Here is a 27,924-nt window from a genome sequence, read left to right as displayed (position 1 = left end):
ACCCAGTACACTCTGTAAAGGTGTTAGGAAGGACCTCCAGTCAAAGCAGACTATGGAACTTGGTGCGGACCCTGGCCTTGACAGTTCCTGTCCAACCCATACCAGCATGGAAAATGGATGTTAAATGTTGATAATGCTGATGAAGATGATATATATATATATTGTTGTTATGTTAAACTGCTGTATGTCCAAATTTGGCCAAATGTGTTTTTTTTTCAATATTTATTTTTGCAAGCAAACTATCATATCTACAGCTGCTTCAGATGCCAAGATATCAAAAATTGTCAAAATATAGTACAACGGTTTTGCTATGGAATGGTAGAAATATTTTTTAATATCTTGAAAAAGCAACATTTTGGACTTACGCCACTTTTGCATAATAGCAACGATATGTATTATTGGGTCATCCCATAAATAAAAATAATGCGATTTTTCCAATTGCATGAACTAAAGGTCGGTGGGGAATGGGATAAACTACTTGCATCAACTTGCTATTAAAAGCAGGTAGTAATTTTACCTTGCACTTATTCTTAGTGCAAGTGTTGAAGAGTGCACTTCGATTTTCACAGTTATTTTTTGCTTTATGAGCTCAATAAAGGCAACAACACAATGGAAAGGGCAAGGAATATTAATGCAGTATATTGGGATTGGACAATAAGTATAAGCCAGTGTCAATGGTGGTTCCAGAAATTCCAAGCCAGAAACTACAGCCTAGAAGATGAGCCTTGTCCTGGAAGATCTGTAGAGCTCAATGAGTATGTCCTACAAACCCTAGTGGAAAAATCCCATCATAATAGTTAAGGAACTAGCAGAGAAACTTGGATTTGGTCATTCAACCATTCATCAACACCTGCATGCCATCAGAAAGTCAACAAACTGAGTTAATGGGTCCTTCACAAACTTTCCAAGTTTAATCACATGCAGAGAGTGAATGTCTGCTCTTCTTTGCTGTCACGTCTCATGGATGAACCTTTTTTTGGACTGAATAGTGACTGGTGACAAGAAATGGGTTCTCTATAAAAATGTCAGGTGCCAAAGACAATGGGTAGGGAAAGAAGAAACACCAGCACCCCAGAAAGTCTTCACCCACATAAGGTATTGGTATCTGGTGGGATGTGAAAGGTTTAGTCCACTTTGAACTTTTAAACCCAAACCAAATGATAACAAAGGAGATCTACTATGAGCAGCTTGAGCAGCTTAAGTCAGCGCTTGAAGGAAAACAACCTTCTTTGGTTTCAAGATGAAAGGTGTTCTTCCATCTGAATGATGCTCTGCCACATACAGCGAGGATGACATTCCAAAAGCTGGAACAGTTTGAGTCAGAAACGATGCCCCACCCACCATATTCGCTGGATAATTCCCCATCTGATTAACATTTATTCTGCAGTCTTCAAAATCATTTGGACAGAAAAAATATGAATTTTGTAAACAAGGTCAAAAGAATAGTGGAGGATTATTTTTCCTCATGGACATGTGAATTTTGGAAGAGGGGTCTTACAAGTCTACCAGACAGAAAATGAAGGAGAGTATATTTTAGATTGAAAAAGAACTTTGTTTATCTTAATTTTGAAAAATTAAAGAAGTATTAAAAAAACTACATTATTTATGGGATGACCCAATATATATGTAATAATTAAATTATATATTATGCACTTCATTGTACTTTGTTATGCACATGTTCCCCTGGTCTGTAGAAAAATTGTCTTGCATGGAACCGGTCAGTGGGACAAAAATGGTCTGGGACTGCTTATTGTAAGAGGTCATGTGTACTGCATTTATGCCTAAAAATGAAAAAAAAAAAACCAGATAATATAAATACTCCCGTACAATAGTTGGTTCATATTCTAAACTCATAGCACCCTGGACCATTGTGGGATCTTGTTTCTTGGTTGGATCCAGCAGCAGTGTTTCAGTGGGTTCTGACATTTTCCTGTTGTCCCACCATAGAATTTTGCCATCTGATGAAGCTGAAAAGAACTCATTGCCAGTTTTTGACTGGATCCAAATAGCTTTGTGAACTGGCTCGCGGTGACTCATAGGTACAGGGGTCATCTCAACAGGAGTGGGTCCCTTCCGTGTATCCCAGTATCCTGCAAGTATATGTGAATCAAAAAATTAACATGAGTGACCCCAAAGTTTTGATCTTTTTGAAAGAAGTGTTACTGTTTGCTAGCAAACACACACACACACACACACACACACTGATGCACACACATACACATACACAGCATTAAACAGAATAGGCAGAAGAGGATAGGGAAGTGACCATGATCTTTGGGTTACCTTTAGTTTTGTGAGAATAATGTGGTGGATCATATATGTATGTATGTATGTATGTATGTATGTATGTATGTATGTATGTATGTATGTATGGATGAATGGATGGATGGATGGATGTACGTATGTATGTAAAGTTAATCCAAACATGAAAGCACAAAAGAACACAACACGAGGACGTGGAACAAATATAGTATTATTGGACGCTCAGGAAAGAAGGAGGGTTTAACGTTTCGAGCGCAGCTCTTCATCGGAAACATAGGAGAAGGAAAGATCCAGTGAAGGGAAGACAGAGGAAAAAAAATTGCCAGCAGTACACACACAGTCACATTATGTATGTATGTATGTATGTATGTATGTATGTATGTATGTATGTATGTATGTATGTATGTATGTATATCAGTGGCAAAAGGTGACTTGTAAACCAGGACAAGCAGTCCATAATGCTGGTCAATCACTAAGGCAGAGAGTGGGGTAGTGGAGCCTTACTCTCCCTCCACCCCGAAAACCATTTACCTTCTCTCCACCTGTGAATGTGATTTGAACTATTTTTAATATGAGAAAATGCACTTCTACCAACAGGCCATGCTTCAGGTTTCATATTCCTCTCCATTGTACTTGATGTTCCCTCATTAGCAATATCCTGGCCACAGGCTTGCCATGATGATCATTTTTGGTTACAGGAGAAATCTGAGAAAATGATAGAACCTACAAGTAATGAGCAATCTAAAATTTATTTGTAAATCAGTTTAATTCTTCATTTCCTTTGAGCAAATTCATTAACCACTTTGTTATAAAATGTATCAGCACCAAGATCTACCTTCGTCTTCAAAAGTTCTTTATACATGAAAATGAAAACCAAATTACTCAATCTCTCTTCACCTTAAGAACATCTCATATAATTATTTATTTGCTTTAATGAAGAAAGCGATTTATCACAGGAAGCAGATGTAGCAGGTTTGGTCAGAATCAGACTTAGTAATTTTGTTACTTCTGCCAGAGACTGGTTTAGTTCAAGCTCCCATACTATGTCTGTGACTTCTTGGATGCTTGGCACTTGCTTTGCAAAATCTGCAGCATATACTGATTTCAGTTCACATGTCAATCCATTTAAATCCAATATGTTTTTATAGACATCCAAAGATGAAAATGCTTACATTGAAATTTTTTTTCACAGGCATGAAAAAGCTTCAGATTCAACAATGCAACAAATTTCAACTCTTCCATTGCTTTAAATCTTTGCTCAATGTAAACAATAACTTCATGCGAATGATATTCATCATGCTTCTCTGGTGATTCAATGACACTGTCCAGAATCTGGTAGCAAAATTCCTCAGATTTGGTCTCGATATTGTAGTGAGCCCTAGGATTTGAATCCTTTTCACTAAATGATCCATTCACTATCATGACTGAGCCACAGTTGGGGTATGCAATCTTGTGAATGCTATTTATCAACCATTGATTTACAGGTCAGCTACTAGTTAGAACATCATCTCAAGTGTCCTTGAGATTCATGCCCTTTACTCTAGATAAGTAGTCTTGTGCCAGAAATCAGCCAGAGCTCTCACGGTATTTGAAGAGAACACAACTCAGCTCTGGCTAAGTAAATCAAGGACAAAGCTTCAACAAGATTCAGTGTTCTCGCATCTTCAAGATAACTAATGGCTGAGCAAATGCAGTTAAGTTGATCCCGATATCCTAGTCTCTCTACCAGTGAGGATTTGATATGTCTATGTTTGTTCCCCACCACTGCTTGACAATCAGTGTTAGTGTATTTACACTAACACTGACTGTTAAGCAGTGATGGAGAACAAACATAGACATAAACACACACAAACATAGATAAAGATAGATAAGGCCAGTCTATGGGATTACCCTGGGTTTCATGTTCATAAACCCAAAGTAATTCCATAGACTAGGATTATCTATCTTTATCTATAAGCTACACTGCTCTGTAACTTAGTGTGCTTCTTTTTCAGATTTATGATTTACCGACAATACATACATACACACACACACACACACACACTTATATATATATATATGTGTGTGTATATATATATATATATGTGTGTGTGTGTATATATATATATATATATATATATATATACATATATATATATATACTTTATTAAAAAGCAGCAAAAATATCACAAAAACTATTACTCAGAGATTCACGTTCCCATTCGTCAGACAGTTTTATTTAGAATGGACATTTTGAGTGAGGACTGGCAAGCCAAATTCTAAATGAAATTGTCCAACAAATGGAAACGTGAAACTCTGAGTAACCTCTGGTATTCGAGTACTATTTTTTATGCCTTGTTTCGTATTTATGTGCTTACACTGGTATATATATATATATATGTATATATATATATATATACATATATATATGTATATATATATGTATATATATATATATATATATATATTATATATATATATATATATATATATATATATATGCACATGCACACACACACACACACACATATATATATATATATAAATATGATGATGATGATGATCATCATCATCATCGTTGTCATCGTTTAACTTCTGCTTTCCATGCTTGCATGGGCTGGACAGTTTAACTGAGGACTGGTAAGCCAGAAGGCTGCACCAGGCTCTAATCTGATCTGGCAAGGTTTTCTACAGTTGGATGCCCTTCCTAATGCTAATCACTCTGAGAATTTAGTGAGTGCTTTTTATGTGCCACCAGCATGGTGTCCAGTCAGGCAACACTGGAATCGACCATGCTCAAACAGTGCCTTTTATGTACCACCAGCACTGGCATCAGCCATGCTTGAATGGTGATTTTTATGTGCCACTGGCATGGGAACAAGTCAAGTGGCACTGGCATCAACCACACGTAAATGGTGCTTTTTACATGCCACCAGCATGTGACCCAGTCAGGTGGCACTGGCATCAATACAATAGGCCAATAGGCTTCTTTAAGTTTCGGTCCACCAAATCCACTCACAAGGCTTTGGTCAGCCCATGACTATAGAAGAAGATACATGCCCAAGGTGCGATGAAGTGAGACTGAACCTGGAACCATGTGGTTAGGAAGCAAACTTCTTACCACACAGCCATACCTGATGATGGGCTCTTGTGCCTGAAATATATAAGATTATCCAAGTCTTCCTTTAGCATTCAGACTATTCTGTCGAATGCAATGCTTATTTATTCACATTATTTTGAATTAATCATGCTTTATCTTGTAGCTTTGAGATTTCAATGATGTAATTGTTTATTTTTAGAATGACATTGTAGGATACGTGAGAGAGGCTAGATCTAGCTTGATGGAATGTAAAACAGATGGAATATTTGAGCCAGATATGGTCAGTTTAAATACTAAAGGGTTACAGCTCTCTTTTTTCTTCCATTGTTTTTTTACTTCTGTATCACAATTATCATCATCATCAACATTTAACGTCAGTTTTCCATGCTGGCATAGGTTGGATGGTTTGATGGAACTGGCAAGGCCAAAGTCCATACCACATTCCTTAGTTTGTTTTGGCTTGTTTTCTACAGCTGGATGCCCTTCCTAATGCCAACCACTCCACAGAGTGTACTGGGTGCTTTTTACATGGCACCTTGGCTTTAGAATCTCTTGCTTCAAGCAAACTACAATGCTCTTCTTTCATATCAATATTTTGCTGTTGAATTGTCAAAGAAGGAGTCTAAGGTGTTCAGAAGACAGTGATGAAAGACTTACCAAGTTGTCCATTAAAACAACCACCCAATATGATATGACAGTCCTTTGGGTTATATTCAATGCACACCAATGATGAAGGCGGGTGTAGTGACATCTCAGGCTTGTTGGTATTTTCTACATACAAGAAAAATAATGTCATTAATATCACTATGAGTTCAAGAAAATAACATCAAAAACATAATTAAGATTTAAACAACCTCTGTTAAAAATATTTGCTTTGTTTCAATTAATTTTGGAAATAATAAAGATGTTAGTGAACAACTTTGTCACATATCTGGAACAAAAATTAACATGAAATTTATTTGTTACTTGTCCATTTTTTCTCTTGTTGTTTGTGTATTTAACTCATTTGTTTTCGTATTTCGAGTTAGTTAGTTAGTTAATTAGTTAATTTTTTGGCTCAAAAAGCAAAAAGCAAGGCCATGTAGGGGGACATGGAGTTATGTACAGGGTGGTGTTCATGTAAAGAGTTCAGGCCACTTGAGGTCAAGGGAGACTTTGAACCGAGCGGTCGTCGGCATCTTCACCATCTCGTCTGGTAGCTTATTCCACGGATCCGCAACCCGGAGGGAGAAAGCCCCTCTCCTTCGATTGAGATGAAATCGTCACAGATAGAGCTTTTCGGAATGACCCCGCAGCCGACACTCTGGAGCACGAGTGAAGAACAGCTCTTTCGAGAGGTTACACTTTCCACTTATGATGTTGTGAGCAAGAATGAGATCACCACGGCGTCATCGTTTTTCTAGAGAATAAAGGGCGAGCGTCTTCAGCCTTTCTTCATAAGACAAATGCTTGAGACCAAGAACCATGCGGGTAGCCAGCTTCTGGACTCTTTCGAGATGCAATATGTCTTTGAGGAGATAAGGAGAAGAGGCTTGAATCCCGTACTCCAATATGGGTCTCACCAGTGTGACATAGAGTGGTAGGAATATGGCTGCTGTGAGCATTCCAAATGACTGTCGAATCAAGAACAGAATTCCGCGCGCTTTGTTGGCAGCATGGACGCACTGGGCCGAAGGCGAAAAGGAGGTTCTTTACCTGATCGGTCCTCTCCAGCAGCAGACGACCCGGCTCGAAATCAAGTTGAGTTGCAGGAGGAGAGCCAATAGGCAGATGACAGCACTTTGACACGTTCAGACACAGGTCCCATTCGTTAGACCATCTCCAAATTTCGTGGAGAGATCGACGAAGATCCTCTATATCACCGTTGGTGACATCCTGTACCCATATATGTATATATATATATATATATATATATGCTTATCATTCGCCATGACAGATCGCTAGCCACTAAACATTTTTCTATTTTCTCTCCCTGTTTATTTCTGTATTCCTTTCTGTCGAAGAGTGTAGGCTTGGAATGTAAAAGACTTTCTCACTCCCTGAGCATTAAACTAATACATTTGTTTGTTGCTTACACACCTGTCTTCGTCTTTTGTTTTTTGTAAATTCTCACTATATATGCTTATATATATATATATATTATTTATATTATTATTTGATTGAATGCCACACATCCATTTTCAGGTATATATATATATATATATATTTTGTTTTTGGATTTGGTTTGCAAGATTCTTTAAATGAGTTCAAGTGTTGAAGCATATTCTGTTGTGTCTGGAGAGAATAATTTTCTTTTTGTGCCTTATAATTTAACACACTCACCGGTAAAATTTCCACTTATTTCTTATTTTTATTTTCCTAAAATTTTCGTTGCGTCTTGCAACCTTTTCAATAGTCAAGACCAATGAAAAGGTTGCAAGACGCAATGAAAATTTTGGGAAAATAGAAATAAGAAATAAGTGCAAATTTTTCCGGTGAGTGTGTTAAATTATAAGGTACAAAAAGAAAATGACTCTCCCCAGACACAAAGGTATATATATATAAATATATATATGTAATACTAAATAATTAGGGTTCAGCAACGATCTGCCTCACCACACACCGAATTTAGAAATAGCAGTCAAAAAGTCTTGGCTATTCTTTCTACTTTAAGGGAGATCTCCCTTTAGAGTAGAAGGAATAACCAAGACTTTTTGACTGCTATTTCTATGCTCAAAACATCAAACTCTTTCATTTTATTGAGCATCAAGCTAATACATTCCTTGTGCACATCCTCTTGTTGTCCGTCAATTTTATTCATTTATTTGAATTGACTATATATATATATATATTATATATATATATATATATATGCACATATATGTATATGTATGTATGACTATATGTATGTATATATACATATATATATGATATATATATATATGTCTGTATATATACATATATATATCACCATGACTGACCAGGCTATCAGATGTTGCTACACATCGCTGGTCACAATGCGCTTCGCATTGTTTTAGCCTTCAAATGACGCCACCCCACTGGCTAAGTGAGCAGGCCAACAGAAGAAAGAGTGAGAGAAAGTTGCGGCGAAAGAGTACAGCAGGGATCGCCACCACCCACTGCCGGAGCCTCGTGGAGCTTTAGGTGTTTTCGCTCAATAAACACTCACAACACCCGGTCTGGGAATCAAAACCGCAATCCTACAACCGTGAGTCTGCTCCCGTAACCACTGGGCCATTGCGCCTCCACACACACACACACACATATATATATATATATATATATATGTGATGGGGTTCCTTCAGTTTCCATCTGATAAATCCACTTGCAAAGCTTTAGTTGACTAGTGACTATAGCAGAAGACACTTGTCCAGGGTGTCACACAGTGCGATTAAATCCAGAACCATGTGGGAAGCAAACTCCTTACCAAGCAGCTACACCTGCATCTCTATAAAAAGTTGAAGGCTGCCCATAGGACTCAATATCATATCACCTATAGAAATGACAGATGTTCTACTATTGTACCAAAGTGGTTTGCTCATTCAAAGCCAACATGGACTAAGTAACAATAACAATAACAAAAAAAAAAGAAGATCAATGATAATGATACAATAGCACAGATAAGAAGTTGAGGTTTTACCAATACTCCAGATATATGAGTACATTGAAGACTTTATCTCAGGCGTATCAAAGTCTAGATTGCAATATGACACAGCCAGCCGGGATGGCTTCTCTGGATACCAGGTAATATAGGATGCTGTACGTTGGCGGTCATTTGGATCTCTGGAAAGGAAAGAAAGATATAAAATATTTAGAGAACTGGCTGTTGTTTCTTTCATTTTGCTTATTCTTTTACCAAGAATTTCTTGGCTGTTATCAAATATCACTATATTCTAATGCAATCTATCATGCAAGCTTCTACATGTTGATCAAACTGCAAAATAAATAAATAAATAAATAAATAACAGCCAAATTGTCTTCAAGATAATTGAATGTTACAGGTCTTTAGCCTGCCAATAATGAAATTGAAGCTCATAACCAAAAATAGGAAATCACCATCATCAACACTATCATCATCATCATCATCATCATCGTCGTCGTCGTCGTCGTCGTCGTCATTGTCATCATCATCATCATCATTTTAATGTCCACTCTTCTATTGCTTCCATGGGTCATATGGAATTCACTGAGGCAGATTTTCTATAATCAGATGCCCTTCTTGTTGGCAAAGCTCACCTGTTTCCAAGGAAGGTACTATTTCACCTAAACCTCACATATTTGCATATAAAACTGGAAATGATTCAACCACAAGTGTGCTTATCTAACCATCTCTTGCATTATGATGACACTCATTTACATCAGTCACAAGGAAACACAATCACACAGTATATAAGTGTATATCACACACATGTATATAAAGTGTATATATAAGGTGCATTAAGTAATCATCGTATTCCAATTTCCTTCACTTTTCTATGATTAGCAGATGAACAACTATCTTTTTGATACAGACACAATACAAGCTACACTTTCAGGTTTTTTGGATAAAGTTTTCTGAAATGACCCAAAAAGTTTACCATTAATTCCATGAAATATTCACGCATCCCGCAAGTACATAAATAAATAAATATCTTATATATTATATATGAAGGTATGTAGCTTAGTTGTTAGGGATCCTTAAATCCTTAAAAATGTTTTAGCCCGAAGGCCGCGGCCATGCTGGGGCACTTGAGCTTGAAACTCAGCAAGATATTATTTTATTTATTCCTGTTGCTCCAGTCTGCTCAGCTGGCAAAAATGAGATGTACCTGTATTTCAAAGTGCCAGCTTTGTCACACTCTGTGCCATGCTGAATCTCCCTGAGAACTATGTTAAAGTTATGTGTGTCTGTGGATTGCTTAGCAACTTGCCCATTAATTTCATGATCAGGCTGTTCTATTGATAATGTAGTGAGTCAGAAAAGCTATTTGTGTTGCTGCAGCATAGCACAGTTGTGCTGTGGCATGCTCCAGCCAATCATGGCTGGATGTGTAGGAATACAAAAGGCAATTATCTACCCTAGCAGTGAAGCATGTTTTAAGGGTCAACATAGGGTCGTGATCATCAATTCTCAATAAGTGTATTGCAGCACACTGTTATGTCACAAGCAGTATCTAGGTGTACCATAATTTTGTTAAATATTATTTAAACAATAAAAAAAATTGACACTAGTGCTTGAGTGTCTCAACAAATATGTTATTCTTAATTTTGATATAGAAGCAGGAGTGGTTGTGTGGTTAGGAAGCTTGCTTCCCAACCACATGGTCTTGGGTTCAGTCCCACTGTATGGCATCTTGGGCTAGTGTCTCCTACTATAGCCTTGGACTGACCAAAGCCTTATGTGTGGATTTAGTAGCTGGGAACTGAAAAAATCCTTTATATATATATATATATATATATATATATATATATTGGTTGTCAAGCAATGTTGGGAGGACAAACACAGACATAAATATATACACACACACACATACATATATATACATATATACAATGGGCTTCTTTCAGTTTCCGTCTACCAAATCTACTCACAAGGCTTTGGTTGGCCTGAGGCTATAGTAGAAGACACTTGCCCAAGGTGCCACACAGTGGGACTGAACCCGGAACCATGTGGCTGGTAAGCAAACTATTGGGTTGTCTAGAAAGTGCATGCCGATTTTTAAAGGAAAGAAAAAGATCAATAAATATTTGCCATTATATTTTTAATCAACCAAATATGAACCATTTTGTTGCACAATGCATCTCCATCTTTCCTTTAACTTGAAAATACCCTCTTCCCAGAATTGACATGGTTTCATGGTAGAGAATTCATCAAGGTGTCTTTTTACGTCATCCAAGGAATTGAAATTTTTACCATTAAGACTATTCTGCAAAGATCTGAATAAGTGGAAATCCGAAGGAGCAATATCTGGTGAATATGGAGGGTGGGGTAACACATCCAAGCCGAGCTGCAGAAATTTTTGTCTGGTTCCCAAAGCATCAAGTGACGAAAACGAACTTTCTTATCTTCCATTTTAAAGGGTTACAGAATTAACACAGGTTATAGGGACATAAACCTTCTTCCACGAAAAGATAGCTTAGACTGTGCTCTAAATGGAGGGGTAGTCAAATCCTATTTTATGGACTCAACCATGTTCCAAAATAAGTCGAAAGGTAAGCTACTATAAATCGGCATGAACTTTCCGGACAACCCAATACTTACCACACAGCCACTCCTGTGCCTATAATTTGTTGTGCCTATAGTTTGTTGAAAAATATTTATTAGCAACAGAGAAAGTATTAATACTGAGAGGTAATATCTATCCCTACTTATATATGGATGGGAATAATGAAGAAAGAGAAGTAAGAGAAGAACAAGTGGGTTTAGATATGTGATATCTGATACTAATTAAAGCAAAGATCACAAGGTTAGGGTAGCCAAGTAGCTTACATCAAAGTCACCAACAAAAGAAAGAAACTAATTCAATGAAGAAAGCAAATATTTACCTGAAAAGATTGACTGTTTTGGCAGATGGTGCTTCATCAGTGTCATGGAAATCAATGTCTTTAAAATATTCTTCATAAATGTCAATAGCATTGTTCTGTTTGATACAGTGTTCCATAACCTAGCAACAGGATGGTGCAAGAAACACATCAGTATTTGTTCATTCCATGAGAATATTATAATGTGATGAGGTGATTCTACCCACTTCCTACACAATTACTTCTCTTGTCTGTCAACATCACACTGAGTTATCATTCATGTTACTCTACCAGCCAAAAGACAACTTGTCAAAGACTATATAAATCTTGAAAGAACAAAATAAATCCCAGTCTCACAAAGGCAAGTAAACCAAAAATTCTGAAGTCACTGTCAACCTTTTCATTGTAAAAGTTAATAAATATGTACACTATTAAACTAAAAAGTATTCAGTTTGGCGTTGAAATATTTTTGTTTATATCATAAAAACACAAACAAACACATACATACATATGTGTATGTGCCAAGTGCCGGTGACACATAAAAAGCACCATCCGAACATGGCCGTTGCCAGTGCAGCCTCCACTGGCTTCTGTGCCGGTGGCACATAAAAAGCACCATCCGAACGTGACCAATGCCAACCCCGCCTCGAATGGCTTCTGTGCCGGTGGCACATAAAAAGCACCATCCGAACGTGGCCGATGCCAGCACCGCCTCGACTGGCTTCTGTGCCGGTGGCACATAAAAAGCACCATCCGAGTTGGCCGACGCCAGCACCGCCTCGACTGGCTTCTGTGCCGGTGGCACATAAAAAGCACCAACCGATCGTGGGATCCCGGAACATCTTGCTGTGCTTGAGGAGACCTGTTGAGTCAAGTGCATGTACATGAACATCGAACCAAATATCAATGGAAACAGTAGTTGTGATACCTGTGCCGGTGACACATAAAAAGCACCATCCGAATGTGGCCGTTGCCAGTGCAGCCTCCACTGGCTTCTGTGCCGGGGGCACATAAAAAGCACCATCCGAACGTGACCGATGCCAACCCTGCCTCGAATGGCTTTTGTGCCGGTGGCACATAAAAAGCACCATTCGAACGTGGCCGATGCCAGCACCGCCTTGACTGGCATCTGTGCCGGTGGCACATAAAAAAGCACCAACCGATCGTGGCCGATGCCAGACCCCTCTGGCACTTGTGCAGGTGGCACGTAAAAAGCACCCACTACACTCGCGGAGTGGTTGGCATTAGGAAGGGCATCCAGCTGTAGAAACACTGCCAGATCAGACTGGAGCCTGGGGCAGCCCCTGGCTCCCCAGACCCCGGTCGAACTGTCCAACCCGTGCTAGCGCAGAAAACGGACATTAAACGATGATGATGATGATGATGATGAATTCTGATGCACACTCTTTACAATCTTTTTACTCTTTTTCTCTCTCTTATTCTTTTACCTCCTCTTCTCCCACTATCCTATCCTATTACTTTGTCACTCTCTCTCCTTCACTCCTCCTTCCTTGCTCACATGGCTCCCACGTCACCATCGGCCATCTTTCTTTTCTTCTCTCCGTTGTAGCTGGAACAAGGAAGACATGTTCTTGTTTGTCTCCTGTTCTAGCTTCATTTACGCATTTACCACCACAAATTTGTTTAGGCTTAGCAGCCCTTTCTGTTTGTTTTCAGTGACTTGTTTGCGTTACCAATTTTGACTCTCTGCAAAATCCCAAATTTTATCTAACTTACTTTGCGGGAGCAACTGTTTTATTGAAAGCGTATATTATTGTTAAATGCTCAAAGTACGAGAGTAGAAAAACAGCCAACAACTGATGAAAGGTCATTCTTTATGTTGTTTGTTTTGTTTTCAATTTGTGTCATTTGTTGTTGAAAATAATAGTTCATGTTCCATGTACTTGTGCTTCGTACTTTTTTGTTGTACACGTTCCATGACATCATGTGCCCACATATTCATATATATATATATATATATATATATATATATATATATATATATATATTATATATATATATACATACATATACATATACATATATATATATATATATATATATATATATATATATATATATATACATATAGATGTAAGTATTGATTGATTGATTGATTGATTGATTCTAGTTTCAGCTTATGAGCTGTGGCCATGCTGGGGCACCGCCATGTGCATATATATATATATATTATTATTATTATTATTATTATTATTATTATCATTATTATATATAAATAATTGAGATTCGGTTGAATTAGGTACTTAAGTTGAAGCACCAAGTCAGTCCAGTATTATCCGCACACCTTGAAGTAAGGTGAATAAAATCAAAACTAGGCAGGATACAACCATGGAATTACTTTTCTTAATCCAGAAAGTATAACACCTAGCAATAGTAGAAATAATGAGAATCTAAGTGAGAGGGAGAATACAGGCCTACTTGGTCAGGAAAACAGACCTACTTTAAAAGCATCCAACAAACCCATCTTTTTTAATAAAAAGATAAGTGTCAACAGGAAATTAGATGCTATAACCAGTAGGAATAATAGTTTATATAATAAATGTAGTGAGGTGATTGAATGGATTACGCCACCCTCTAACGATAAGAAAAATACTGATAGTATAGCCATACCTAATAATCAAGTCGTGAGTTTGGAAGGAGATGAAAGAGTAGGTAGATTCCACCCTTACATATGTAAGAGGTCTGAAAACAATTTGGTCTGGTATAATGTTCCCCTCAACTGTGCCATGTCCATCAACACAGATAAGAAATTTATGGCAATTTTGGAAAAAAACTTCCCTGCGTCCCATAGATATAATAAAATATTTTCCCATAAGACAGAATCTCATATTCTACCCTCCCCAATAACCAGGTTAAATAGAAAGAATATAAAATCGGCAAGAGGAGTTAATAATAATAATAATAATAATAATAATAATAATAATAATAATAATAATATTGTCAACACTAGTTTAAACCCCTACAATGTGAATAATATTAATGGAGATGTAGGAATTAGAAACAACAGTTCTAACACATCTATTATGCACAATGTAGACTGTGACTCCGAAATTTTTAGTAGCACAGGGATTACTGATACAATGCCTGCTGATGCTGATATGAACTTAAATGATACTACAGTTGAAGGAAGTATAAATACTAACAGTAATAATAAAAATAACACAGATTATAGTTGTAGTAAGAATAATAACCATAATGATAATAATAACAATGATAGGAATATCAATAATATTAATAGTAGTAATTGCAATTGTAGAGTGAAATCTCACTGTCCGTTATTAGGCCAATGTCTAATCCGAAACGTTAATTGATAAATGTACAGTCATAAGTGAGGCTGGTAACTTTATAGATACAGGATGTTCGATGAATATGAAAAAAACGAATCAATAACCATTTTTTATCTTTTAGACTGAAACATAAAGCCAATTGTATGTCCTTATCTAGCAAGGAAAGCGGGATCAAATTTAGCTTTAAATGGGATATAATACAGAGAGTGCAGCCTTATAGAGATAGTCAATATGGGTATGAGCTATGCTCAATGGAAACTTATGAGATTTTTAAATATAGGGACAAGAACAACATGATTAGTAATAGATTAGACCTAAGGGTATCGTGCATAGCGTCACCCGTACATTTAAGTATTTTCGAAACTAATGATTATAGGTACTATACTTGAACTTTGTCAGTAGAAATTAATTTTGGTATCTCTCTATATATAAATGGCAGTTTGTCTGTGCGTGTTTCTGTATGTCTGTTTGCTTGTACCCTCACCCTGACCACGGCTTTCAACCGATTCTGATGAAACTTGACACACACATAGCCCAATGTCATAATTCAAAACTAACGCAGCGAAAATTTTGAAAAGTTCCCCCAGTTCTGAAAAAAATCGATAAATTCGACATGGGGTCGAGAATCAGGAATACGAACCACAAACTGTCTAGGGGACGCAACTCCACCTTTTTTAAATCTCAGAAAAAAATTTACCATCATTTTTTTCCATTTTTTTGCTATTTTTTGGCTATAACTCTCTAAAAATGCTTTATAGTTATTTCCCTTACAAACCTGAGCAACGCCGGGCGATACTGCTAGTCCATTATAAACTTACCCTCTAGTATTAAATATAATAAAATCATGGGATATTATGTAATATGGTTGATTAAATTGCATTGCATATGTTATAAGCTATATGTTATGGTATGTGGTATGCTATATATAATACTGTCCCATGATAACTCCTGCCTAGTTAGTCCTATTTTGGTGATTACACTATTTTCCTTTCTGTGATTTTCACCCTACTGATCATATTATGTATTAGTGACTTTATGTAAGTCTCCTTTTCACTAAATTATATACCCCCAAGAAACTAAGGTATTTTTTGATATGCTGGCCATTGATAAAAATTTTTTCCCGAAAAAAATTTTATCCTACATTAGTTATATATATATATAGCAATATATAGAACAAACAGGTGTCCAACAGATAGTTGGATGGGAAATTAAAGAACAAAATGCAGTCACCACTGTCACTATCATCATTATATTCATCATCATCATCGTTATCATCATCATCATCAGCATCATCACCATCAACATTATCACCATCATAACCATCATCATTACCAGCATCATCATCATCATCAATGTCATCTTTATATATGTCATTGTCTGTATTAATGATTAATGTCTACCTGTGTGAACCAATATGTCACATGATATATCCCTTTTTTTATCAAAGCATAACATGATGATTTCAATAAAGACCCACTGATTAGATATGGATCTTGACTGAAATAAATAACAGTATCAAAAGCACCTACTGAAAATTCTTGAACATAGTGCCCTAGAATTGGTAGTGAAATAATAAAAGGATAAAAATACAGTCAGCATGAAAGACAATAAGTCAACTCATACATACGCTTCCCATAGAAGTGATTGCCGTGATGTAGCCTTCATCCTTTTCTACCTTCTTTCTATACCGCATCACCTGCTCAACTTCCTGACAATTGACATCTTTTGGCCATCCACCTTCTTTGTGATTAATCCCATGTACTTCATATTCATAGCTTTCAGTGTTTGTCTACAATACAGGGAGAAAGAATAACAACCTTAATGTTCTTTTCTACACTAGACATGAGGCCCGAAATTTTTGGGGAGGGGGCAATCAATTAGATCGACCCCAGTACGCAACTGGTACTTAATTTATCGACACCAAAAAAATTAAAAATAAAGTCGACCTCATCGGAATTTGAACTGAGAACATAAAGACAAACGAAATACCTGTTTCTTTATTACCCACAAGGGGCTAAACATAGAGGGGACAAACAAGGACAGACATAGGTATTAAGTTGATTACATCGACCCCAGTGCGTAACTGGTGCTTAATTTATTGACCCCGAAAGGATGAAAGGCAAAGTCGACCTCAGCGGAATTTGAACTCACAACATAATGGCAGACGAAATACTGCAAAGCATTTCGCCCGGCGTGCTAACACTCCTGCCAGTTTGCTGCCTTATAACAACCTTAATGTTGGAAATTTGCCGAAGTTTTCAAGATATAGTTTCTGATATATCCATCTATATACCATTCTATGTGTGAATATTCATATCTAAAAGAATACAGAAACATTGTATGAAGTTTGTTTGGAATTGTCATTGAATGGATGCATACAAATGGAGACAAAAAAAACAAGTGACAGTGATTTTGAAGTTTCACCTGTAAAAGTTCATCAGACTCTACATCCATATCAAGTCAACTTTCCAGTGACTCTCTTTACTCTTTACTCTTTTACTTGTTTCAGTCATTTGACTGTGGCCATGCTGGAACACCGCCTTTAGTCGAGCAAATCGATCCCGGGACTTATTCTTTGTAAGCCCAGTACTTATTCTATCGGTCTCTTTTGCCGAACCGCTAAGTGACGGGGACGTAAACACACCAGCATCAGTTGTCAAGCAATGCTAGGGGGACAAACACAGACACACAAACACACACACATACATATATATATATATATATATATATATATATATATATATATATATATATATATTATATATATATATAATATATATATATATATATATATATATACATATATACGACAGGCTTCTTTCAGTTTCCGTCTACCAAATCCACTCACAAGGCATTGGTCGGCCCGGGGCTATAGCAGAAGACACTTGCCCAAGATGCCATGCAGTGGGACTGAACTCGGAACCATGTGGTCAGTTAGCAAGCTACTTACCACACAGCCACTCCTGCACCTATTGACTGTTAACTACTGTTTTTATTATTCCTTAAAAACACCAATATCAAATAAATTAATAAATTGCGTAATATTACATATAAAATCTTGCAGATAAATTGAGACAATTTTTACAATGCATAAAACTGGTTGTAAATACTAAAATAATGGTAGTAGACAGATATATGTCTGCCCTTTTAGGTAATAACTGCCTCTACATGAGAACGAAATTTTTTTGTAGCTGCTGCAACCTCCACCTTTTTAGTTTTGTGGGTTGCATGCATGATGCAGGTCTTCAAACTGTTGACACTTGAGTGTAGTGAAGCGTTGGTCCTTGCTTGAAGTACACTCCATAAAAAGTAATCAAGAAGGTTGAGATCTGGGCTATTACTGGGCCAGATGTTGGCCCAGTAATAGCACCTTCTCACTAAGGAAGGCCTGTGTTACTTTTGACTCATGGTATGGTGCAGAATCCTGGATAAGCACCACATTGTCAAGCCCAAACTTTTGCTCTATCCAAGGTAACAGAGAGTTCTTCAGGATTTTCAGATACTCCTTTGTGTTGATCTTCAAGCCAGACTCAATGAAGTGTGGATTCATGACACTTCCATCACTCACCTTCTTAGGCCTCCGTCGGTCATGGCTGACCATGGATGATGTCATCCGTCCATTGAGTTGTCTGTTCAGTTTTTGCAATGCCTCCTATGGCTGTAGAGACCAATGCGAGAGTGGCAGTCTCATTTGCAGAGGTCACACCTATACATTGAATCCAGTCTGTTGGCTGTCATTTTTTTTCTGCAGGCTGGGTTTTCAGCTGCCACCACCCTCAAATTCTCTTTGCCAGTCTGCAGTTGTTTGTGAAGAGTGCCTTCCCAGCTGGTTCGGTTGGCTGCGAGATCCTCCCAGGAATTGGTGTTGATGCCAAGTGCCATCACTCAACACAGCTCCAAATACTATCACAGAAGTAGGATTCTTAGTCTCGAACACGGGCAATGTCAGAAAAGTTGTATGCAGTCACTCAAGAATTTCTGCGATTCACCTCAGTGTCCACAGTGGACATTTTCTCATCCACAAACACAAGAGATTTTCCTGCACTTTGATGCTTGATGAATGACAAGGTTTAGACATCTCTTGACACTGATTGTTTTGGCCTTGGCTGTTTGTAGGTGACGGTATCATGAAACATAGCTAGTCATACTAAGGTTCCTATTCACAGCTCTGGACATATATGCATATATATATGTATATATATTTTTTCTAGTTTCAGCTCAGAGCTGCGGCCATATATATATATATACACACATACATATATATATTGGGTTGGCAACTCCGACATTTCACAATATTGTTTACAAATCAATTTCTTCCGTTACACATTTTAATGATCTGAAAATAAACAAAAATTAACTAAAATTAAATGGAAAAAAAGCAAGATAGATTCCAAAATGATTCAAAAATAGAATTCTTGAAAAAAATAGATTTCAAAATTTAAAAACGCAATAAATTCCAAAACTTTAAAAAAACACGGGATCTTAGATGCCAACCCAATATATATCAGTGAATAGTGTAAACATTAGCAAGGTAGCCAACAAAATTCAACTCTTTCAAATAAAATTGCTCAGTATATAGTAGTATTTGAACTGACAATCACCTGTCACTCTCTGTATTAAAAATCCAATGAGCCAATGCTTACTCCCTTAAAAACCTGTAAACAACACAATTGCTCTCTAATTGCAATATCATTGTATTGCTGTGTTGACCAAACAGTTGAATGTTGTTATACATCACTGGTCACAATGCACTTCCTTGCAGTGTTGTAGCTTTTGAATGATGCTACCCCATTGGTTAGAAAGGTGGAGGTGCATGGCTTAGTGGTTAGTGTGTTGGACTCATGATCTTAAGATTGTGGTTTCGATTCCTAGACTGAGCAACACATTGTGTTCTTGAGCAAAACACTACATTTCACGTTGCTCTAGTCCACTCAGATGGCAAAAATGGGGAATTTATAAGCCATAGAAACCTGGAAATTGTCCTGTATGAGTTGGCACTGTGGAAGCATGTGGTTTAGAGGTTAAGATGTTGGAATGATGATTGTAAGATTGTGGTTTCAATTCCGGAACTGGGTGATGCATTGTGTTCTTGAGCAAAATACTTCATTTCATGTTGCTCCAGTTCACTCAGCTGGCAAAAATGAGTTATCCTGCAATGGACTGGCATCCCATCCAGGTGGAGAATTTATAAGCCATGGAAACCAAAACACCAGGCCTTATCAATTGGTATTGTGGAGGTGAGTGACTTAGTAGTTAGGGTGTTGGTATTATGATCGTAAGATTGTGGTTTTGGTTCCTGGACCAGGCAATGCACTATGTTCTTGAGCAAAATACTTCATTTCACATTGCTCACCTGTCAAAAGTGAGTAATCCTCTGACTGACCAGCATCCCATTCAGGTGGAGAATTTATACACGATGGACTCTAATGGATCAGCACAATCTTTTTACTTTACTGGCTAGAGAAGTAGGTAAGACAATATTCCTGCTGAAAAGAATGCCAGTCTATTTACACCTGAGTGGGTTGGAGTAATGTAAAATGAAGTGTTTTGCTCTGGAACATAAGACACCACTTTTCTGAAAACTGAAACCACAACTTTGCGATTGTGAGTGTAACACCCTAACCGCTAGGCTACATACCTTCACAAATGCAATATAAAATACAATAAATAAGTTGGTAGAAATGGAGTGTAAAATAAAAATTATCTCACGGTGTGCTCGGACATTTCAGGGACACATTGTACACCCCTGTGAACAGGATCCCGTTCAATGAAATCAAGTATTTTTCCTGGATCAGGTGCTATGTCCACATGAAGTTCTGCAGCACGATCTGTGAAATTACATTGTCGTCCAAATTCGGCTCGTTTCTTAACATACACATAAACAATATCCATTGTTGGTGTGGATTAATTCTAAAGAAATGATAAACCATAATAATTGGCATTATACTGAAATTAAAATGCTGAACATAGGACAATTATATCAAATAAAATAAAAGATTATCATAGCTATCTATATCTATTAGTATTGATGTTTATCTGTTATGTCTTCAGACATTGCAATTTATTCTGTTATTTTTTTATTTGTTTCAGTCATTTGACTGCGACCATACTGGAGCACCACCTTTTTAGTTGAACAAATCAACCCCAGGACTTATTCTTTGTAAGCCTAGTACTTATTCTATTGGTCTCTTTTTACTGGGATGTAAACACACCAATATCGGTTGTCAAGCGATTGTGGTGGGACAAACACAGACACACAGATACACACACACACCACACACACACACACACACACACACACACACATATATATATATATATATATACACATACACACACTACAGGTTTATTTCAGTTTCTGTCTACCAAATCCACTCACAAGTCTTTGGTCAGCCCAAGACTGTAGTAGAAGATATTTTCCCAAGGTCCCATGCAGTAGGATTGAATCTGGAAACATGTGGTTGAAAAGCAAGCTGCTTACTACATGGCCACACCTGTGCCTAGACAAATGTTTTCTAAAATTTGCACACATATCCAAAACCATTCAGGAATAATGTATGAATCATAAAAAATCCTGAGTTAATAAACTTCCTATAGTAAGATAGGGCCAATTCAAAAAAGGAGATGGTGAAAGACTGATAGTTATAAAGGAGTAGTAAGCTCTTCTCTTTTCTATATGTCTTACACTAATTTTTTCTCACTCTCTTGCATATGAAATACACACACACACACACACACACACACACACACACACACACACACACACACAAACACACACACACATACACATGTAAACATACAAACTTTTTAACTAATCTCTCTTCTGCAACACAACATAGTGTATATTGGAACACTGTTTATTTAATCACTTATTCCACATTTAAAAGGCATATCTTTGAAGAGTTAATAACTGTTTTTAGGTATCATGGAGGATAAAATATAGTATAATCTTTAACTGCTTTGCATCAAAATTTGTTTTGTGCTCCATAATTCAGACTGCTAATTTTTATGTCAAGTATATATATATGTGTGTGTGTGTGTGTGTGTGTGTGGCACGTAAAAAGCACCAACCGATCATGGCCGTTGCCAGCCTTGCCTGGCACCTGTGCCGGTGGCACGTAAAAAGCTCCCACTACACTCACGGAGTGGTTGGCGTTAGGAAGGGCATCCAGCTGTAGAAACACTGCTAGATCAGACTGGAGCCTGGTGCAGCCTTCTGGCTTCCCAAATTGATTACCTAACTCAAATTAGGTAATCATACATTTATAAATTTGACTTAAAATGTGTATACATGCATTAATACATATTGACACGTATGAATATTTTAAAAAATATTTCTAAAATATAAATATATAAATAAATGCACATAACAATGCATGTAAATAAAACCCATGTGCGATACGTATGGAAGGATGTGTGAGGAAAAGAGAACTGAAGAAATTTTTTTTGTAGTGAAATTAAGAGGGGTTAAGTGTTTCAATTAAAAAATCCATAGAGTTTGGTGGGGTTTTTTAAAAATATAAATTGTATATAAGGTATATAATACAGTTTGAGTTGGTTTCTTCCATACATATCCCACGTGGATTTTATATAAATGTATTTTTATGTATATTTATATATGTTTATACATATATCTATATTTCATACATATTTTTTTTTAAATATTCATATGTGTCGATATGTATTAATATAGTATACACATTTTAAGTCAAATTTATAAAAGTATGAATATGATTGCCTGATTTGAGTTTATATCTTAATTCTTATCTTTCATCTCGAGTTCGACCTGAGCACTTCTTTTTAGCAGTTGTATATATTTCAAAAGAAAGAATAATATACATATATATAATATATATATATAAGGTGCACCAAGTGTAAGCTATGGACACATAAGAGGTGCAGCAATGTCAAAGGAAGGCTAACTAGGAAAATAGTTTTTGTCTGTGGCAGATGCTCAGGAGCAATAAAGACTGGAAATGTGCAGAGACCAACTTCTACCACGTTCCAGGGAGACAAACTAGAAGTAGTTGACAGCTTCCGCTACCTAGGTGACCAAGTCAGTAGTGGGGGTGGGTGTGCTGAAAGTGTAACTGCTAGAGTAAGAATAGCCTGGGCAAAGTTTAGAGAGCTCTTACCCCTGATGGTGACAAAAGGCCTCTCGCTCAGAGTAAAAGGCAGACTGTATGATGCATGTGTACGTACAGCCATGCTACATGGCAGTGAAACATGGGCCGTGACTGCTGAGGATATACATAAGCTCGCAAGAAATGAAGCCAGTATGCTCCGATGGATGTGTAATGTCAGTGTTCATAATCGACAGAGTGTAAGTACCTTGAGAGAAAAGTTGAACCTAAGAAGCATCAGTTGTGGTGTGCAAGAGAGACAGCTGCGCTGGTATGGTCATGTGACGAGAATGGCTGAAGATAGTTGTGTGCAAAAGTGCTACACCCTAGCAGTTGAGGGAACCTGTGGGAGAGGTAGACCCAGGAAAACCTGGGACGAGGTGGTGAAGCACGACCTTCGAACTTTAGGTCTCACCAAGGAAATGACTAGAGACCGAGACCTATGGAAGTATGCTGTGCGTGAGAAGACCCGGCAAGACTAGTGAGGCCATAACCTGTGGCCCCCACCTGGGACATAGTCAGTCCACCTGTGCATACCTTCCTTCTTGGGATACTTGTGAAGACCTGTTGAGGCAAGTGAAAATCAAACCAAATCAAAATAGATGAACATCAATGGAATTTGTATCTTTGTGGTACCAGTGCCGGTGGCACATAAGAAAACCATCCGAACATGGCCGTAGCCAGTACCGCATCGACTGGCCTCCGTGCTGTGGGCACGTAACAAACACCATCCGATCGTGGCCGTTCGCAAGCCTCGTCTGGCACCTGTGTCGGTGGCACATAAAAAACACCATCCAAGCGTGGCCGTTCACCAGCCTCGTCTGGCACCTGTGTCGGTGGCACATAAAAAACACCATCCGAGCGTGGCCGTTCGCCAGCCTCGTCTGGCACCTGTGTCGGTGGCACATAAAATCATCCACTACACTCTCGGAGTGGTTGGCGTTAGGAAGGGCATCCAGCTATAGAAACACTGCCAGATCTGACTGGCCTGGTGCAGCCTTCGGGCTCCCCAGACCCCAGTTGAACCGTCCAACCCATGCTAGCATGGAAAGCGGACGTTAAACGATGATGATGATGATAATATATATATATATATATATATATATATATATATATATATATATATATATATATATATATATATGTATGTATGTATGTATGTATGTGGTCGTTACATTGACGACATTATCGGTGCCACCTCACTCTCCCATGAACATCTAGATTCCTTCCTCTCTTTCGTTCAATCCTTCCATCCTGCCCTCCACTTCACCTCCACTATCTCCAACACCTCTGTCTCCTTCCTCGACATTTCGATCAGCATTCATCACTCCACTCTTACCACCTCCATTCACTACAAACACATATCTAAACTTCTCTTCCTCCCACCCAAAACACACCAAGCTTTCCATCCCCTATTCCCAATTCCTCCGTCTACGTAGGCTCTGTAGTGACAACCATGACTTTGAGACTCAGTCTCAATGCATGGCTTGCCACTTCATCCTACCCCCTCACCACTATCCACACCGCCCTTGCCAGAGCACGTTCCGTAGACCGTGCATCTGCTCTCTCCCCCCGAACCCGCCCTGTAGTCTCCCACCTCCCTTTTCCCCTCACTTACCACCCCACGACCCTACCTCTCCAACGCACCATTCTTCAAGCTTTCCAGCATCTCTAGTCTAACCCGTCCACTTTACACCTCTTCCCTAACCGACCCCTCCCCTCCTTCAAACGAGCCCATAACCTACGAGGCCTTTTGGTCCACAGCTCCTTCCCTGACCCTACCTCCCAACCTGGCTCATTCCCCTGCTCCTGCCCACGTTGCTGCACTTGCCCCTACCTCTCCAACACCACCCTCCTCACTGGCACCCATCATCGACCCTATCGCATCATCAACTCCTTCACCTGCACCTCCAGCAATATCATCTGTTGCATTTCTTGCTCTCTGCCATTCCCTGTACATTGGACAAACAGGACGCCGCTTGGCTGACCGGTTTGCGGAACACCTCCGTGACATCCGCCTTGCCAACGACACACCGGTCTCACGCCATTTTCGCTCCACCGGTCACTCCTTGCAACACCTGTCTGTGTTCGGTTTGTCCTTGCACAGAAGCCATCCGGATTCCCATTTGCGCCGTGAACAGGGATTAATCTTCTCTCTTCGCTCTTTTACGCCATTTGGTCTCAACTCTCCCCCCCTCCTCATCTAACCTCCCCCCGACTCCTACTTCTCTTCAGTTCTTCATCTTTTCACCCCTACTCTCTTTCCCTCTTCTTCCCTTCTTCCCTCCTCTTCTTTCCTCTTTCTTCCCTCTTCCCCTTCTCTCTGCTCCCTCACTCCCATTCCCACCCTCTCCCCTCCTTTCCCATTCCCCTCCTCTCCTTCCTTCTCCCCCTCTCCCTCCTCCCTCCTCTTCCATTCTCTCCCTCCTCCCTCCTCTTCCATTCTCTCCCCCTCACCCTCACCCCTCATCTCATCTCATCTCACCCTCACCCCCTCCTTCTTTCATTCTCCCCCTCTCACCCTCCTCACTCTCACCTTTCCTCCTCCCTCCTCTTTCCTTCTCCCCCTCTCCCCCTCCCCTCTCCCCATCATCTCCTCTCTCTACACTACACCATACGACATTACACATCACATCATACATACATACACACGTCCAGACGTTTCATACACACTACATACTCTCTCATACACACACGCACCCTTATGTTGGGGGCGAAGTCATTTGACCCTGTTATCTCCCCTACTTTCGCTCTCATGTCTGATCTCTGACTTCTGGCCAGAATCAGATCGCCATGTTGAATCGCTAGCTTCTGCACGCATTTTTTTTCTCTCCTTGTTTCTCTCCGTGTTTCTTTTCTGTGTATCTTTCTGTTGAAGAGCGTAGGCTCGAAACATAAAAGATTTGTTTTATTTATATTCCTGAGTGCCATACTAATACAATTGTTTGTTTGTACTCCACCTGCCTTCGTCTTTTGTTTATTTTCATAAAGCTTCCCATTATATATATATATATATATATATATATATATGGGGAATGACTGTGCCTGCTGAGAGGCTTGTGCATGTGTATGTATGTGTATATATGTATATCTATCTATCTTTCTCTCTCTCTCTCTCTATAAATATATATATGTGTGTGTGTGTGTGTGTATATATAAATATATGTATGTGAGTGTATATATATATATAGACAAGACAATTGATGGTATGTCAAGTATCATTCAACAAAAATTCTAGATTTATTAAAATTATCTCCACCTCTAGAGGATTTGTATCATAATACTGATCCACTGGCGATGGAGAGATAATCTCAAGATCAAACCTTCAAAATTGACATGGTATTAAAGAGGACATCCTTATTGTCCAAAGATACATGCATAATCATTTATACATATGTATGACACACACACATACACACACACACCTATATGTATTTATGTATGTATATGCATGAAAAACTGAAAAATCAGTAGAAGCACAACATACACTTAGTTTCTGTTGATACTTGACAATATAGCTTAGTTTGCTATAAGAATATATATACTTCTTAACCTGCTACAAAAAGCAATAGCGCAAAAGTTTATAACAGCTGTGACCAGCTAGTCAATAATATATACATGTTTGTATGCATGTATGTATGTATACATACACAAACACACATATATATATGTATATATATAGATACATACATATATACATAAATACATACATTCATATATATATATATACATATAATATATATATAGTGTCTTTGTGTGTGTACGTGTAAAATGATTTGATATAATGGTAATAACACTATTGAAAGATAATAATTTAATATTCAATGTTAAAATGATTTTAAAAAACCATTTTGACACAACTGTTGGCAATGATTTATAGTCATAAACCTTCAGTATGGAAGGGTATGAAAGACATAATCTAAATTGTAAAGACATTTCATTTCATGTAAAAGTTTTTATTTTCCAATAGGAGATTTCTTACTCGTTTCTCCTACATGTGAAATTTTGTAACTCCTACTAGCTAATGAAACATATGTAATGATGAATAAATAATGTCAAAAAGTTTTTCCATCTCCCATTCTGATGTGTATATATATATATATATATATATATATATATACATATATATAATATATATTTCTGCTCTAATGCTTCATAGTGCGCTTCTTTTTTTCAGATATATGAACTGCTGACAAGATATTTCTCTTTCTTTTACTCTTTTACTTGTTTCAGTCATTTGACTGTGGCCATGCTGGAGCACCGCCTTTAGTCGAGTAAATCGACCCCAGGACTTATTCTTCGTAAAGCCTAGTACTTATTCTATCGGTCTCTTTTGCCGAACCGCTAGGTTATGGGGACGTAAACACACCAGCATTGGTTGTCAAGCGATGTTGGGGAAACAAACAGAGACACACAAACACACACACACACACACATATATATATACATATATACGACGGGTTTCTTTCAGTTTCCATCTACCAAATCCACTCACAAGGCTTTGGTCGGCCCAAGGCTATAGTAGAAGACATTTGCCCAAGGTGCTACCCAGAACCATGTGGTTCGTAAGCCAGCTACTTACCACACAGCCACTCCTACATATATATATATATATATATATATATATCCAAGGCCTGATCAATAAGTATCC

The 27,924-nt window shown here is 38.0% G+C and overlaps 1 protein-coding gene across 2 annotated transcripts in view; it reads right to left on the bottom strand.

Annotated features, from left to right (window-relative positions):
- The window catches only part of LOC115212019 (dynein intermediate chain 3, ciliary-like), a 75,101-nt gene that overhangs the window by 42,547 nt on the left and 4,630 nt on the right, over window positions 1-27,924 (bottom strand). The window contains exons 2-7 of one of the 2 annotated variants that reach the window (XM_029780814.2): window positions 20,860-21,060; window positions 16,778-16,939; window positions 11,867-11,985; window positions 8,982-9,124; window positions 5,999-6,112; window positions 1,828-2,090 (exon numbers count right to left, since the gene is read on the bottom strand). In XM_029780814.2, the coding sequence (XP_029636674.1) occupies window positions 1,828-2,090; window positions 5,999-6,112; window positions 8,982-9,124; window positions 11,867-11,985; window positions 16,778-16,939; window positions 20,860-21,042 (984 nt within the window). In that variant the 5' untranslated portion in view covers window positions 21,043-21,060. Of the gene's footprint in view, window positions 1-1,827; window positions 2,091-5,998; window positions 6,113-8,981; window positions 9,125-11,866; window positions 11,986-16,773; window positions 16,940-20,859; window positions 21,061-27,924 lie in introns of those variants that run through there. The other variant, XM_036503412.1, reaches the window with a different exon arrangement.

Source organism: Octopus sinensis, linkage group LG5 (assembly GCF_006345805.1).
Source record: "Octopus sinensis linkage group LG5, ASM634580v1, whole genome shotgun sequence".
Lineage (NCBI taxonomy): Eukaryota > Metazoa > Mollusca > Cephalopoda > Octopoda > Octopodidae > Octopus > Octopus sinensis.
This window is presented reverse-complemented; position numbering and strand designations above follow the sequence as displayed.